This window comes from Elephas maximus, chromosome 9 (assembly GCF_024166365.1).
Source record: "Elephas maximus indicus isolate mEleMax1 chromosome 9, mEleMax1 primary haplotype, whole genome shotgun sequence".
NCBI lineage: Eukaryota > Metazoa > Chordata > Mammalia > Proboscidea > Elephantidae > Elephas > Elephas maximus.
Genome location: NC_064827.1, coordinates 85,515,571 through 85,533,764, shown reverse-complemented (window position 1 = coordinate 85,533,764; position 18,194 = coordinate 85,515,571). Strand labels below are relative to the sequence as shown.

General features: G+C 36.9%; 1 protein-coding gene across 4 annotated transcripts in view; it reads right to left on the bottom strand.

Annotated features, from left to right (window-relative positions):
* Positions 1-18,194, bottom strand: part of SMC5 (structural maintenance of chromosomes 5) — a 104,676-nt gene that overhangs the window by 52,430 nt on the left and 34,052 nt on the right. For 3 of the 4 annotated variants that reach the window (XM_049895515.1, XM_049895516.1, XM_049895518.1), the window contains exons 4-8: positions 14,185-14,347; positions 12,433-12,567; positions 8,306-8,446; positions 6,630-6,791; positions 2,963-3,034 (exon numbers count right to left, since the gene is read on the bottom strand). In XM_049895515.1, the coding sequence (XP_049751472.1) occupies positions 2,963-3,034; positions 6,630-6,791; positions 8,306-8,446; positions 12,433-12,567; positions 14,185-14,347 (673 nt within the window). The remainder of the gene's footprint in view (positions 1-2,962; positions 3,035-6,629; positions 6,792-8,305; positions 8,447-12,432; positions 12,568-14,184; positions 14,348-18,194) is intronic. The other variant, XM_049895517.1, reaches the window with a different exon arrangement.

Below are 18,194 nucleotides of genomic sequence, written 5' to 3'. Positions count from 1 at the left end.
AAAAAAAAACCCATAGAGTCATAAGATTAGTAAATGCCAAGTATAAAAGACATTAAAAACTGAAAACCAAACCCAGTGCCGTCAAGTCGGTTCCGACTCATAGCGACCCTATTACATAGAACAAAATCATCCCTATCCTACCTCCTACCCCAATTCCCTACATCCATACACACATACACACACCCATTCACACATATCCCTGAGCACGTAATACTGACAGCCAGCCAAGCTTCTACCATAGAAATTTGAGGTTTATTCTCTGGAGAAATTAAGTAAGATAGGTTTGGGACTTAAAGATAAAGGCCTAGAAACGGGGCAAGCCTAGAAACTAGGAGATTTGGAGTGATGCTGAACCACCAAGAATGTTTAAAATTATATATGTACCCTTAAGGCAGGTAATTAAAAATTCAGTCTTTGAATGGTCATAGAAAAATGAACCCCACATATATTTGAGGCTGTTAACAAAGGAACTCTTTCTTACCCAAAAAACCCATGGCCATCCAGCTAATTCCAACTCATAGTTACCCTACAGGACAGGGCAGAACTGCCCACAGGGTTTCTCAGGAGCAGCTGGTGGGGATTTGAACTGCTCACCTTTTAGTCAGCTGCCAAGCTCTTAATCACTGCACCACCTGGGCTCTACTTTCTTGCCCAATCATCCTAAAGTAACTTTGCCATCAAGCTCCACCCATGCACGAAGAATCTGTAACCAGCTTTTAAGAGCCCTACTCTCTTATTTATTACTGTGCTTTAAGTGAAAGTTCAGAGTTTAAGTCAGTTTCTCATACAAAAACTTATACACACATTGTTACGTAACCCTAGTTGCCCTCTCCATAATGGGACAGCACACTCCTCCTCTCTGCCCCATATTTCCTGTGTCCATTCAACAAGCTCCTGTCCCCCTCTGCCTTCTCATCTTGCCTCTGGACAGGAGCTGCCCACTTAGTCTCATGTGTCTACTTGAACTAAGAAGCACACTCCTCACCAGCATGGTTTTATGTCTTATGCTCCAGTCTAATCTTTGTCTGAAGAATTGGCTTCAGGAACGGTTTTAGTTTTGGGCTAACAGAGAGTCCGGGGTCCATGTCCTCTGGAGTCCCTCTAGTCTCTGTCAGACCATTAAGTCTGGTCTTTTTTTACTAGACTTTGAGTTCTGCACCCCACTTTTCTCCTGCTCCACCAGGGACTCTGTTGTATTCCCTGTCACAGCAGTCACTGGTGGTAGCCGAGCACCATCTAGTTCTTCTGGTCTCAGGCTGATAGAATCTCTGGTTTCTGTGGCCCTTTCTGTCTCTTGGGCTAAGAGCTCTACCCTTAACCACAAGCAGACAACCAAAGACAAGGAAAAACTCTAAGAAGAAAGCCAGAAACAGAAACAAGGAAAAAAAAAAAAAAAGCTAATTAGGAAAGAAAGAAGATACAAGAAAGCTTAAAAGAAACCTTTTAATTTGTATTCTCAGAAAGATCTGAAAGCGTACATTAAACAAAAATAAATCAGGAGAGTATGAATTAGGAATAATCATAGAATAAGAAAATGCTCTTGGAAATGAACATATATGACTGGTCAAAGTCAAAATTCAGTTCAGAAGTTTAAAGATAAAGATGAGGAAATATCAAGGAAGTGGAGCAAAACACATGTTCCATTCATGAAATCTCCTGGACTAGCTTTCTCCAAATACATGCTCTCCTAGATTATCTTTCTGAAAGGAGACAAAAATGGTCCCCATTTTAAGTTTTAAACTTTGCTAAGTATAAACTGACTTTTAAATAAAATGGGATTTTTCATAGTGTCATGGATCGAATTGTGTCCCCCAAAAATATCTGTCAACTTAGCTAGGCCATGATTCTCGGTATTGTGCGACTGACCACCATTTTATGTGATTTTCCTATATGTTGTAAATCCTATCACTATGATGGATTATCCACCCACTGCCGTCGAGTCAATTCCAACTCATAGTGACCCTATAGGACAGAGTAGAACTGTCCCATAGCATTTCCAAGGAGCACCTGGCAGATTCGAACTAGTGGCAGTTACATTGATGAAATCTACAAGAATAGAGATAGTGTCTTAAGCCAATCTCTTTTGAAATATAAAAGAGAGAAGCGAGCAGAGAGACATGGGGACCTTATACCACCAAGAAAGCAGTGCTGGGAGCAAAGTACATCCTTTGGACCTGAAGTTTCTGCGCTGAGATGCTCCCAGACCAAGGGAATACTGATGACAAGGACCGTCCTCCAGAGCCAACAGAGAGAGGAAGCCTTCCCTTGGCTCCCTGAATTCGGACTTCTAGCCTACTGGACTGTGAGAGAATAAACTTCTCTTTGCCAAAGCTGTCCACTTGTGCTATTTCTGTTATAGCAGCACTAGATGACTATGACACTTAGCAATAAATTATCTGAAATAAACTATCTTCATTTCTAAACATTGTAAGCATAAACAAAGGCTGTATCAGAACAGATTAAAACCCAACAATAAAAGTGTAATCGAGATGAAAAGTTCTATAGTTAAGTACACTATGTCTGAATACTTCCATCATGAATAAAAGTACACACATATTTTCTACAGAAATGGCATCACTGATTTCTTGTAATGAAAGGTCTATTTCCGTGTTAAAAAAAAAAAAAACCCAGAATCAATTCCTTAGAATGTAATCTCTGCTATTAAGGTAACTAAATCCAATTTTACCAATACCTTGTTAAAAAAAAAAGAAAAGAAACTTATAGCCAGCCAGGTACAAAGATCATAATGTGTATCTATGTATAGTTCTGAGAAAAATTTCCTAACTGTCTTCTATGCAACTATTGTACTTCCAAATCTTAGATTCCTTCACACATGCAGGGAAGAAATAGAGAGTGAGGAGGATCTTGGACAATTCCCACACAAAAATCTGTCCTGTAACCCAGAACTGAAAACAAAAGTTAGGGCAAATTACATAATCAAAATCTCAATATAAAATCTTACATGCTTATCTTTCCTCTCTAAAACATCTTGCTTTTGTTTGCATTTCTGAGATGCCTCCTTAATATCTGTTGCCTGTAAAATTGAACCAGAAAGGAAAAAAGTTAAAAACTTAAGCAAATCATGTGGCCCTGCCCAACTAAACATCAAGTTATTATATGAACTAAACCACAATAATGCTTTTCCATCCTTTCTTTCAAATCAAATTTATACTTACAATAAAAACCCAAGTTATTTGCTAATCTATAAAAAGTTATTCCTATCAATATTAAAATAGCCACACTAATATGCACGTGCCTATTTATCTCTTCATATTTACTTACGCATTTTATTTAATCTGAGCCTCAAAACAATCCTAAAGGATAGTCGGGACAGCTGTATTTCTGTCTTTCTACATATGAAGAAAACAAAGCTCAGAGAGGCCTGTATACGTAGCTAAAAACTGGTAGCACTAATTCTCAAAATCAGATTTAAATCTAGGGTTTTTCCGACTATACCAAGTGTGCTAGCTCTTGTGATATTTTTACACATAATTTACACATGTAAATTACGTACTATTAACACACAAAACACATAATCCAAATGAACTGGCGAATAGGGCTATGCAGAAAAGAACTATTGCAGGCCTAAGACTGCTCTTCTTTTTCTCAGGTCGGCCCTTGGTAGTTGTCTGGGAACATGGATTTTGGGAGTGCTCCCACTATCCCTAAGTGATAAGTGTGGCTTACTATGCCTAAACGCTTTGTACAAACAATGTGGCTTATGTTGAACACCTGTTTCTTTCTTAAAATCTTTTTCTTGTATGTGCTAGGCAGTGTCTCAGTGACTAGTTAGTCCCTACAAAAATCTTGAGCCCTGACCCTTGAGCTCTAATGAGCTTCCTCAGCAAGCATGTCACACATGTTGTCATGATGTGAGGAGGAGGAATTAAGCATGTCCTGTGTGACTCCACCGGGAGAGGATTCTTGGACGCTTGTGCATGGTTTCCTCAAAATTCACCCCACGTACCTTTTTCCTTTACTGATTTTGCTTTGTATCCTTTCGCTGTAATAAACCTTCGCTATGTGTACAGCTATACACTGACTCCTCCTAGAAAATCACTGAACCTTAGGGAGTGGACTAGAGGACCCCTAACACCAAGGGCAAAGGGGAATAGGAGAGGGAGACAGGAGTTTCCCCTGTGGAGGGAAACTAATACTTACTGAGTGACTGACTGTAAGCTAACCACTACGCTCACTGTATACATGTGTTAAATCACACACATTAATCCTGTAAGATAAAGATTACTATCCTCACCTTACTAATGAGGAGAGTGAGGCTCAGTGAGGGTAAATAACTTGAAGGTCAGGAAGTTAGTAAATGGCAGAATGGGGATTTAAAATACAGATCTGTGTAGATTCAAAGGCTATGCCCTTCCCACAACACTGCATCACCTCCCTGGAATGTTAAGAAAAAATTACAAGCGTTGAAAAAGGTTTTCTGTTGGAACAGAAGGAACAGGAACAAGAACAGTATGAATACTAAACAAAATTAACAATTTTGTTCCTTGTTGCATGGTTATGAGTGCTAATAATTTTCTTTTTATATATAGACTGATAGAATGCATCACTTCAAGATCAATTCTTCAGGGAAATAACTCTAAAATATCGTAAGCCACATAGCTTTTCACATAAACAAATTAGGCTCATGGACATTTCACAATGCTTTAATAACCAGGCTTCCATTAGGAACAGACAAGCAGGAAGGGGTTTTAAATATGATTCTTTAATTAAGAGAAATAATGGGATTTAATATTCATTGTATACATTTTTCCCACTATAAAGGTAAGTTAGCAGTAACACAGTCAATTCAGGGAAGTAAAAAAACAATTACAAATCCACCACTTAACTACAACCAGCCACTGTTAGTGTAACAATGACTGACAACTCTTAGTTCTATAACCTTGAAGAAGTCATGACACCTCTGGGGTTGTTGTTGTTAGGTGCCATCTAGTCGATGCTGACTCATAGCAGCCCTATAGGTCAAAGAAGAACTGCCCCCAAAGGGTTTCCGAGGAGCAGCTGAGCTGAGCTCTTAACCACTACGCCAACAGGGATCCAAAAATCCACCGCTGTCGAGTCGATTCCAACTCACAGCAACCCTACAGGACAGAGTAGAACTGCATTCTCAAATATAATTATATAAAAAAAGAGGATTTGTCTAGGTAATATCCACAGTCCCTTCCTGATCTAAAATTTAAAATGATCAATAGTAATTCTTTCTCAAAATCAGATCAAATCAAGTCCTGAAATTCTTATCTGTTCTTTGTAACTGTTTAATATTCTAGACTTGGCCATAATAATTCTCATTTACTTTACATCCATATTAGAACTGAGATCTAGCAGAGCCCTTCTGATGTGATTACACCAAGGTCAAAACCAGTGACCCCTGTTAGGACTCAGTATTCCAGGGTATGGCAGTGAGCACTACTCATCATGCATACTAAAATATCTGATACTGTCTAGCTCAAGAAATGATTTTTTTTATTTATAGGCTGTCTAAAAAGAAAAAAGCATAATCATATCTCTAGATAAAACAGCTTCACATAACTGGTTTTTTTTTTTTTTAAAAGAAAACTGAAAATTTTTATTAATCAAAGTTTGAATATTAAATGGTTCTTTACTAATTGACATCTGAAAATCAGTAGCAAAGAATTTGGAGTAGCATGTTCACACTATACCAGAAAACAATTCTTAAAATAAATAGAAGATAATTAAAATAAGAATACTGCAAAGTTTAGCTGTTTCTCTTTCACAGTTTGGAAAATCTGGATGTAAAAGATTGTATATAAAAAAATACACCATCTACTAAATGACCTTCGAATAGTGAAAATTATGTTTTACACTATTTTTTTTTTTTTTTTAACAGAAGAGCCAGGCTGAAATCCTCCTTTTATGATCAATGAACGCCACCTTCAAACAGTGGCCAACACCAGGGGTATATAAACAAACATGTTAAAATGGTTTTCTGGTTTCCTAAAACTAACTTTCACATAGAATAAGCTCCAATGGTCTCATTAACAAAGTACTCTACTTATTTGAGCTAGCCAACCAATTTCTGTAAGAGGTTCTTAACCAGGGGTCAAGGATGTGACTTCAGTGTGTCTCTGAATCCAAAATCTCAAATTTTGGATTTGCCTGTATGCATTATTCTAGAAGCAGGGTTCATAGTTTAAATCATTCTCAAAACAATCTCTGAGCCCAAAATCTCCCTAAAGGTTAAAAGCCATGACTGTAAAAAATTTAAAGTTATAATTTCAAATACACGGAGCATTCCATTATATTATTTATTCTATGAAACATCTGATTTTCTGTATCACCTTCCTTCAAAAGGGTGTGTAATTACAAAGCAGATATAATAAATTCACAAAATGTTTCTAGGAATACCATCATGAATCTTCTTGTAATTAAAACAACCACATCTTATTTTTCTCTTTTTGTATCTTAGAGTATCTACAGAGTAGCAGTCCTCCAGCAGTGGTTATTAGGACCTTGGTATAATTCCTGGTTAAAAGAACTTAAGGAAACAAAGCTAGAGTAAAACTGAAAAATATTTTGAAGGACCTGTAAAATACTTTTTGTATTTGCTAAGACAAAATACAGATAATCTTAAAATTGAGTAGGAGAAGTACCTTTTCTTTGATTCGGGCTTCCAAATTGTGACGCTGTTTTTCAATTTCATCAATTCGATGTGTTATAGGAATCTGCCCTTCTTTAAGTTTTCTGACCTCTTCCTTCACTTGGTCACGAGCTTGTTTTACTTCTTCATATTCTTGACGAACATTTTCATATTCCTTGCAAATAATTCAAGAAATAGAACTTAATGTGCTATTAGCCTAAACTAACCCACTCACTAAAATCAAGGTACAGTCACAAACAAAATCAAAATCCTTTGGTAGGTTTCCTAATAAAAATTTTGCCGTCTGAAATAATCTCAGAAATAGTAAATACCAATGATTTAGCAAGAGTCTTAATAATCACTGAGTATTTAACTTAATAGACTCTCTCACTTCCATTCTCTTCCCTTTCTGAAATGTACATCTGCTTGACTTTTAAATTATTTTCCTCTTATCTCTCAATAAAGAAGGGGTACAGGAATGCATAAAGGAATGCAAAAAAAAAGGAAAGACAAAGCCATAGCTCTGAAAAATAAAAATGTGAACAAAAAAAATACAAAAAAGGAGAATGAGTCAAAAGGAAAATAAAAAGAAGCATGCAGCTTGCTGGATGAAAATGATACTTGTTATGTCGCAAGAATTAAGAAGAAAAAAATGAAAAAAGATTAAAGATGATCTTAGAGCCAAAAGGGGAAACCAGAACACTTCGAAAGACAAAGTAGGTGAAAGAGAAATAATGGACATAGAAAGAAGAAAAAATGCAATCAAAAATAGCTAAAAAAAAAAAAAAAAAAAAAGAATAATGGAATTATGGGATCAGGGAAAGGGAGGAGAGAGGGCCGTAGAATCACATACTTTCGCGATCTAATAATAATGATTTCCATTCTAATCTTGGAATAAAATTATACAATTTTCTTATCTATATTGTTCCACCCCTTATAAAGTAATATATTGAGGGAATTGAATCTTTAGCTTCAAACTGTGGCCTTAAATAACACACACATCATATAGTGATTAGAAAGTAAACAGTAGCTTCAGTAAAGTCAGGCAACATATGTAGTATTAGGCTGCAGCTAAGATGCTTCAGCTCTCTGCAGCTGAAGTTGCTATTACTAGCACACTCCAAATAAATTCTCAGTGATCTGACTGAGGACACTTAATGATTTAATTTTATATCTGTAAACATTTTTAGATCATTTAAATAAAAAAAAAACAAAGAATTACATGTTGGGACTAAAATCTGGAAGAATTAAGATTATTGACTTAGTCAACTATTACTTGCCATAAAATAACAGCATATAGGTATTTTATAACACAGGGTAAGAGACAGATTATATTATGTATGATGGGTAAAGGGAGCACGGGCAGCTTAATGGTTGGTTAAGCACTTGGCTGCTAACAGAAAGGGCAGTGGTTCGAACCCACCAGCCACTCCATCAGAGAAAAGACCTGGCAATCTGTTGCTGTCAGAGTTTCAGCCTAGGAAACACTTCCAGGCAGTTCTTGGATTGCTGTAAGTCAGAATCAACTGGATGACACTCTCCCCACCCCCCCAAAAAAGAAGGACAAAGCAAAAATAAACAAAAGCGCCTAATGTGAATACATAGTAATGAGTGCATTCTGTACAACTATTCTGCTTAAAGAATCACCGATTCTTGCTTTAGTTTTTGTCTGTAATAATTTGGACTTACCACCCATGGCCTTTTTGCTTCAAGCATCTCAATTAAATCTAAGTGTCGCTTACGTTCATAGAATCTCTCCACATCTTGCTTATATCTTTCATTCCTCTGAATCATTTTCTCTAGATAGTCAGTCTTCTCTTTGCATGCGGTCTAAACAAATATTTATTGAACAATTAATTTAACTGAAAAAAGACAAAGGTCTACTCTAACAATGAAAAATATACAATGCTAACAAAACCTCACAATAAAGAATTCCATACAAGTTCTTAAGAACTGTGCAGATGTAACATGATTTCTTAGTTACCTAGTGCTGCTATAACAGAAACAGCACAAGGGGATAGCAAAGAGGTTAGAATTTACAACACATATTTTTGGGGAATATAATTCAATCCATAACATTCCATCCATTGGCCCCCCAAAATTTATGTCCTTGCCACATGCAAAACACATTCACCCCATCACATCATCCCAAAAGTCTTAGATCAACTCCAAGTCTAAAATCTCATCTTCTGAATCTTCCAAATGAAATACAGGTGAGACTTTAGAGGTATTCCATCCTGGGGCAAAATTCCTCTTCATCTGTGAACCTGTGAAATCTAAGCTACGAGCAATCTGTTTCCAAAGTACAATGGTGGAACAGGCACAAGGCAGACATTTCCATTACAAATGGGAGAAATTGGACGGAAAGAAGGGATAATAGGCACCATGCAAGTCCAAAACCCAGCAGAACAATTTACATTAGCTCTCAAGGTTTGAAAATAATCCTCTCTTCTCTGAGACTATCTGGGCAATGACTCTACCCTCTAAACTCTGGGTGTTGGCCACACCCTCTGGATTCTGGGTGGAGGCCCCTAGGCCCTGGGCTTCACCTCTGCCTTCCAGGCCCTGTGGAATGGCAACTCTGCTCTCACAGCTAATTTAGGGGCCCCATCCCCCGGCACACCTCAGTGGCAGCCCCACACTCCAGAATCCAGCTCTTTGAAACCCATGCTCCTTCCAGCAGTTCTGCTCATCTCTAAGCTGCTCCAGGGTTGGTGTTTTTCTTTTCTTGGAGGACTACAGTAGATGTAGCTCCTTTGGCCTGTTTCCTGCCTGAGAATTCCAAGAAGCAGACAGCATCTTTTTCTTTCGTTATTTCTCTGTCCCCTTCAGTCTAAGCTGATGGATTTTCTGCTGTGGTAGTTGGTTAGATCCATCAGTCACAGGCTTAATCTCTTTAATAAGAGATTATGTAGCCATGTCCTTGGTGAACATTCTAGGACATGCGTCCTCAGTTTGTGCAACAGAATTTTCCAAATCTTTAAGTTCTGTTTTCATTTTACACAGTTCATTTTTAAGTCCATCTGTTTTCTCTCGCATTTTACTACAAGTGGCAAGGAGAAACTATGTAGCCCATTAAGAGCTTGCCTAGAAATCTCATCAGCCAGATATCCAAGTTCATCACAGGTTCCACCTTCACCAAACATCTAAACATAATTCAGAAAAGTTCTCTGCCACTGCATAAAGAGCATTGTCCTTCCTCCATTGTCCAATCACATGTTTATCATTTTCTTTTGAAGTCTCACCAGAAGCACATTTAATGTCCACATTCTTGTGACATGCCGTCACTCATGCCATATATATTCTCTAAGATGACAGAGACTTTCCCTCTAGCTCTCTTCATTTCCTTCTGAGCCCTCACCAGAATTGTCTCTGATGTCCGTAATTTTACCAACATTCTCTTCGAGGCAATCAACGCTTTTACTACTACCCAGTGCTTTTACTACTAGGCACCTTAAAACTCTTCCAGCCTCTACCCATTACCCAATTCCAAAACCGCTTCCACATTTTAGGTATCAGAGTAGCAACCCACTCTTCCAATACCAAATTCTGTCTTAGTTATCTAGGGCTGCTATAACAGAAATACCACAAGTGGATGGTGTTAACAAACAGACAATATATTTTCTCACAATTTAGGAGGCTAGAATCTGAATTCAGAGTGCCAGCTCTAAGGAAAGGCTTCTCTCTCTGTTGGCTCTGGAGGAAGGTCCTTGTCTCTTCATCTGCTTCCTGATTCCTTAGGGATCTCCATGTATCTTGGCATCTATCTTGCCATATCTCTGCTCTGCTTAACCTCTTTTATATCTCAAAAGAGAGTGATTCAATATATACCCTATACTAATCCTGCCTCAGTAACATAACAAAGACAAACCATTCCCAAATGATTATAACTACAGGCACAGAGGTTAGAATTTACAACACACATTTTTGGAGGATATAACTCAATTCATAACATGAGCACACCTGAGTTCTGGTCTAGGCTTCGTGATTTATTAGTCATGTGACTATGGGGAAGCCCTGAAAATCTCTGGGACTGGACTCTTCTTGCCTAAAAATAAGACAAACATCTGCCCCATCCACCTCAAGGGTCAAAGCAATTTACTGAATATAAAAGATACCTAAACAAAAACCGTAAAGTAACATACAAATGAAAAGTAGCATTATTGTCATTAGTATGTTATATAAACGAGCCAAGATGGTCTCTGTGTATTAGTCCCAAGCTGAGGCCTATTAGTTGAAAAAAGCCTGCTGGAGCCAAACTCAAATTTGTATACATCTAACTGTTTTAAAAACAGCTCAAATAAGCAGATTTTTAAGCACTTAGAGCCTGCCTGCTTCACATATCCCAAGAAACTGCACCTAGCATCTGTTAGCCCTAGATAAAACCCTGTAATACATGAACCCTGAGTTCTTTGACTCAGAGGTTCCCACCTTGCTACAGGACATACAGAAGGCACATGTAAGCCCCATTATTCCCTTCTCTTCTTCCCAGAGGTTTTCATGCCCTCCTTTGCTGGCTCTCTGGGTCACTTGTGTCAGAAAGACCCCCTTCTATGAGGGACTATATCCTCATTCCACTAACATTCCACCATGCTTCAGCCCTGTTAAATAGCTTGTTGTGGTCCCATCTTTTTTCTCAATCAGCCCAAATTCCCTGGAATTCACTACAATATGTTATGTACACTCATGACTCAAGTGCTTTGGACTTAGAAATGAGGTAAAAAAAAAAGCTAAAATTCAAACTTTATATTGCAAATTAACAAAGATATATTTGGAACTCTGATACCTGTTTGTTTTCTTTCAGAGGATGGTAGGCAGTTTAGGTGAGTGTTTCAGATAGAAATACTAGATTGTTTAAGGTAACAGGTCTGAAGGAGCCCTGGTGGCATAACCGTTAAGCATCTGGCTGTTAACCAAAAGGTTTTCTCCCAGCAGCTCTAAGGAGAAAGACATGGTGATCTGCTTCTCTAAAGATTACAGCCTAGGAAACCCTATGGGGCAGTTCTACTCTGTCACACTGGGTCACTATGAGTAGGAATCGACTCGATGGTACCTAACAACAATAACAGACAGGACTGAAGCAGTATAAAATAATTATAAAAAGCTCAGTACAACTCCTTTGGTCATTCACTTTGAATAAGTATAATAAAAATGGCATTTAATGATAAAACATATATTATCAAGAATAGACAGTTACATTTATTTATAACCTTAGTATGAAAATTTACTGAATTTATCTTAGCTGGTGGGACATGGAAAAAGATCCATTACATAAAAAAAAAAAAAAACTTTTCAAATCACATATACCCAAAGGGGTATTTTTATTTATAAGTTTATTAAAGGCAAAAATAAAAATTCAACACTGAAACTGAATGTATAGTCCTCTCACAACATCCACGCTCATGCAACTGAAAAAATGTGACAGCTGGCTCTTCTACAGGTACTGCATGAAAAGCTGCGTGATTTCTCCTGTAGTACTCATCCCCTTACACAGTGCCTGGCACATAGTAGGTGTTTAATAAATATTGAATGACAGAATAAAACTGCAACTTCCTGAGAGAAAAAAATTATTTTATAATACTTAGTTCCTTAGAAATTCAATTAATAACATATATTTGAAGAAATGAGTGTCAAATTCTCCAAACTTTATCGAATCCATTCTCAATTATTTTAATCAATGTTAGCAATACAATCCTGGATGGAAAAAAAAAAAAACAACACAAAAATATAAAATGACTCAATTATGCAGAACAACTATTCACTCTCAATTTCCAGATTTAGATGGTAATTAAAAATAGGTGTCTATTTAGAAATACCTCTAGTTGTTTTTCTTTCTCCCTGAAGTTTTTGAGTTCACAGTGATACCTATACATTTCTGGAGGACCAACTGACTTCTCGGTAGCCTCAAGGAGTTCAATTTTGGTGAGTTTAGCAAATTCCCCAACTTTGTCCTAGAGCACAAAAATAAAATATCAGTCACTATTTTCATTTATGGTGCCCTAGTGGTGTAGCTGCTACGAGTTTGGCTGCCAACCAAAAGGTCAGCAGTTACAAATCCACCAACTGTTCCTTAGAAATCTTATGGGGCAGATCTATGCTGTCCTATAGGATTGCTACGAGTTGAAATTGACTTGAGAGCAACAGGTATTACCGTTCATTAAATTTCTTCAAAATATATTTTAATTAATGATTACCTCTGTTAGGATTGAACTTGTTTAAATAAAGCTTAGGTTAGTAGGTAAATCGTAATATAAACCCTTGAACTTTCCTGTATTACTCTTTAAAATAATAAAGACAACCTTAGGGTATGAATTACCATCTTTCTAAGATCTTTTAAAAGATTTTCTAAGTCAGTATTTCCAGGCTGAACTGTTTATATACATATAGAAATTGTTTTCAGAAAAGGAAAAATAGTTCCTTGGATTGAAATGACCATTAAAAAAAATCTACCATTTATCATATCAGTTAGAATGTTTAAAAAAAAAAAGAGAGGCAATATCAAGCATCTACATATAAACTGATATCAGCTGATAAATGCAAATGTCTTTAAATTTTATCTGATTTGGATATATGTAATCAAATCATGTTTCTGAAGAAAAAGAACATAAACGACAAATCAGTACCTAGATAGCACTGAAAGACAAATTTAAAAGTTATTTGATTTTAAAATGTAACACACATTATCTCTATTTTTTATTTTTACTAAATCAACTTAAAATATAATGTGATTTTAGAAGGCATACCTATTAACAAAACCTTAAGAGCCTACAAATGGAAGTACAACTTTTTGTACTGAAAAATACAACTATAGGCAGTCCCCAGGTTATGAACGAGATCTGTTCCTAAGCATGTCTTTAAGTCGAATTTGTAGGTAAGTCGGGACAGGTACAAAAAAAAAATTATATATATATTTATAGTTCTTATTTCCAAAAAATCCAACCCATTGCTGTCAAGTCAATTTCGATCGATTCATTGTGACCCTACAGGAAAGAGTAGACTGCCCCATAGGGTTTTCATGGAGCACCTGGTGGATTCATACAGCCCACCTTTTGGTTAGCAGCCGAACTCAACCACTATACCACCAGAGTTTTTCTTAGTATATGGTATATATTTTAACTTTCTATGCATACAGAATATTTAAGAAACACTTCCAAACTGTGTAATGTTTTCACGAGCATCACAAAGTAGTGCTTGCATTCATTATTCCAAACCACTGTATTTAACTCAAATTTTTAATACAATAGGCTTTATAGCAGTCCACTCTTAAGTATGAGGTGTTCAAACGTCAGATGTTGGTAACCTGGAGACCGCGTGTATATTTCTTTTGAAACACTCTACAATTTAGACTTTATCAACTGAAATTTGCCAAATTACTACAAATTACTGATATTATACTGTAAGTGATGGAGACCCTATAGTTAACAAAGAACTGTAAGTATTAAGAGTGCTATGTTCAATTCAAATAGTAGCCATTATAATATCCCTTAAAAAACTATTTACAATCCTGTTTGGCATAAAGATAAAACATTATATACAAAGTTTTCAAAGTTACATTATTTCTCACATACCTGAGGTAGAAACTGGCAAAGATTGCTCACTTGAATATTTAAGGCTGCAATCTGTTCTTCTACTACTCTCTGGGTTGTAGATTTTTTGTTGATGAACCAAAAGGACTGATTTTTTGCCACATCAATCTCACGGGTGATGACAAGATTTCCAGAAGCTTTGAACCTAGTTAAAAAATAATATATTCAAAATACATACCATATTTAAAAAATGAAACTTCCAAAATCCTTTGCACCAAAGGTTGCCAGACAGGATTATCATTATATTTAAACTTCTGGTCTTTTGGCCCCTCCAAAGAAGGAAGCCTTGACATTTTATTAGAATAATATATAACTGACCACATGTAAGTTACCACTTACTCAACATTCATAATTAAACTGTTAAATAAAATTAAAACAAATGCAAATACTAATTCCCCCAAACTGCCAGAGGATTTGTGTATCTGGAGTTCCCCTTCCTGGAATCATTATGCTATTCCTCAATCACACGCACTGACTACAGTTCAACACGGGGTGGGGTCTGTCAAAGCAGCAGTTTAACCTTGACACTCCCCCTACTTGAAAAATGTGGGACTGAAAACTGACCCTTGCATAAATATTTCCAGAAATCAAAACTACTCTGTTTACTTAGGTGGCTGCGGCTTCCTCAACACATTCCCCACTCTGAATGCAGGGGGGATGATATCACATGGTCATAAAGAAACATTAAGCAATAGAGTATCTGAAAGAAGGGAATTTACTTATTTCCTGCTTTTAGAAGTACTGCTGCTACACACCTTCCATCTATTCATCCATCTTCTTCACCGAGAACCAGCAGCATATGGTAGAAAGATAAATTATTGCTATCCAATGGCTAAGTGGTAATTTGTAAATGTTGCACATACAGATTATACTGTAATCGTAACATTTCAAAACAGCAAGATTTAGGACTTCAAAAAAAGTAGTTTTAAGCCTTTATTTCCAGAAGAATGCCTAATGAGGCACGCTTATTGATCCTCCTGCTGTAAGGAACTAAAAATAGTAGATAGAAAATTAGAATATCTTCACAGATGCATTCACGAATTACCATAAAAGTAAGGAACTCTGTACAATCCCAGTGAAGGCAGAAACCCAGAAATGAAAAAATGAAATTGGCTTTCAACTTGAGGGCAGCACTCAACCACCGGGTGAGGATTTCATTTGCAGACAAGTCTAGAGCTACCCAAGGTGGAGACCCTACCAGAAAACACCTCAAAAGGGCTACACGTATGTCAGTAAAAGTGTAAACTAGAAATACTCCATCACCACCACCACTAGGGACAGCAAGGCAAATCTCCTGTCTCAAACTATGGCTTGAAATTGTGAAATAAAAACCTTCCCTGAATTCAGACTTCTAGCTTCTTCAGCTGAGAATATAAATTTCTGTGCTTTTAAGCCACCCACTTGTGTTATTTCTATTACAGCATCACTAGGTAACTAAGACACAAAGGGAGGAGAAAGAAAAGAAATGCTGAAATGTGGGGAAAATAAAAAGCACAAAATAAGGCAATAAAAATAAGTTCAAATATAGGCATAATTACAATAAATATAAATTACTTTATTTAAAAGGCTTGATAAAAAACAACTCAGTTATACCTGATTAAATGAGCTACAAAGGATAAAGAAAGCTTGAACTACATGAATAAAAACAGATAATCAGAAAACATTATTTTAAAAAAAGCTACTAACCATATTAATGGCAGATTAAATTACGTATTTTAAGGCAAACAGCATCAAAAGATAACAAATTTAATTCACCAGTTCAATTCAGAACAACCTGAACCTTCAATGCAACTAATAATGTTTTCAAAATATATAAAGCACAAATTAACAGAAAAACAAGGGTAACTGACAAACCCCCATAGTAGAATATTATACCTTCCCAGTAAAGAATTGATCTGATTGATATTTGTAAAAATGTAGATTTAGCAAAACTAGACACAGTATTAAGGCAATTATGACCATACTGTGTTTATTCCAAGGAAGCAAATTTGATTGAGCATAAGTTCATCAAATAATCGAACACTGCACCCAACAATAGCAGGATACGCTCTTTAAAATAAAACGAGCAGCATCTACGAAAAGCTTGCTACAAAAAGCAAGCTTCAACAAATTTCGAAGGATTGGTAACACAAAGATTATACATACACACACACAAACCATACTGCAATCAAAGTAAATATCAGTAATAGAAATATAACAAGCAAATTACTACATAAGAATTAAGAACAACTTGTAATTATGAACTGAAAATCAAAGTGAAAAAACACTCAGGACTGAAAACCAGGAAAATACTATGTATCTAAACTTGTGTTATGGAGTTAAAACAATACAGAAAGAGATAATTTTAGCCTTAGCTGTTTATATTAGGGTAAACAAGACTAAAAATTAGCACAATAAATACCCATTTCAAGAAGTTAGAAATCTGGTGCCAGGTTGATTACAGTGGACCACTTCCATCATGGAAAGGGCAGCATTTTGTCCTTACTGGGATAGATACTTCCTCTGGATATGGATGTGCCTTCCCTGAACTCAATGCTTCTGCCAAAACTATGATCCAAGGACTCACAGGATGCCTTATCCACCATAACATCACTTCAGATCAAGGGACTGACTTCACAGCTAACTAAGTGCGGCAATGGGGCCCACGCTCATGGAAGTCACTGGTGTTAGCACGTTCCCCATTATCCTGAAGCAGCTGGCTTAATAAAACAATGGAATGGCCTTCTAAAGACATAATTACAGTGCAGGTTAGGTGATAATACCTTGCAGAACTGGGACAATAGTCTCCAGGAGGCTGTATTATGCTCTAAATCTGCATCTAATATATGGTGTTATTTCTCCCATGGCTAGGATTCGTGAGTCCAGGAATCAAGGGGTGGAAATGAGAACGGCACCTCTATTACCACTAGTGACCCACTTGCAAAATTTTTGCATCCTATCCCTACGATCCTATGCTCTGTGGGTCTAGAGGTCTTAGTTCCAAAGGGAGGAGTACTCCCACCAGGAGACACATCATTAATCCCCCTGAACGGGAAGCTAAGAACGCCACCCAGGCACTTTGGGCTCCCCACACCTCTGGATCAACAGAGAAAGGAGTTACCATGTTGGATCGTGCAATTGAGCCTGATTACCAAGTGAAAATCAGATTGACATTACATAATGGAGGTAAAGAAGAGGATGTCTGGAATACAGAAGATTTCTTAGGACGTCATTAGTACTACCGTGCCCTGTGATTAAAGTCAATTGGAAACTACAACAACTCAATTCTGACATGACTCCTAATGGCCCAGACCCTTCAGTAATGAAGGTTTGGGTCACCCCACCAGACAAAGAACCACAACCAGAAGAGATGCTTGCTGAGGGCAATGGGAATACGGAATAGGTGGTGGAAGAAGGTAGTTCTAAATACCAGCTATGACCGCATGACCAGTTGCAGAAATGAGGACTATGACTGTTACAAGTATTTCTTGTCTTGCTACACATGTGTGTATATATATGTACAAACACATACATGCATATACATATGTATTATATATAGAGAGAGAGAGCACAAATCTTTGTTTTCTTCCCTCCTTTATCCCATTACTTATTATAAAATATAAGATGTAAATGGGGTTAGTGCATTTTTGGTAGTATGCATGTTAGTTATATCATGTTTGGCACAAGTATGACTTTATAATTGTCTTTATTTAGAGATTACCTATGGTTTAATGAGATGTGTACAGGTGCCAAGCTGAAAGGGTTAGACTGTGATGGCTAATGTTATGTATGATCTTGGCTAGGCCAGGATTCTCAGTAGTTTGGCAGATATTGTGTAATCACCCTCCATTTTCTGATCTGATGTGAGCAATCAGCTGAAAGGTACATTTCCTTGAGGGTGTTTGCATGCAATACATATGGATGTTCTGGCAAAGCTCACTCTCTCTAGATCCTGCACTCATCTTGTGGCCTGATCTCCAGATCTTAGAGAAGACTTCAGCCAGCAACCTGAC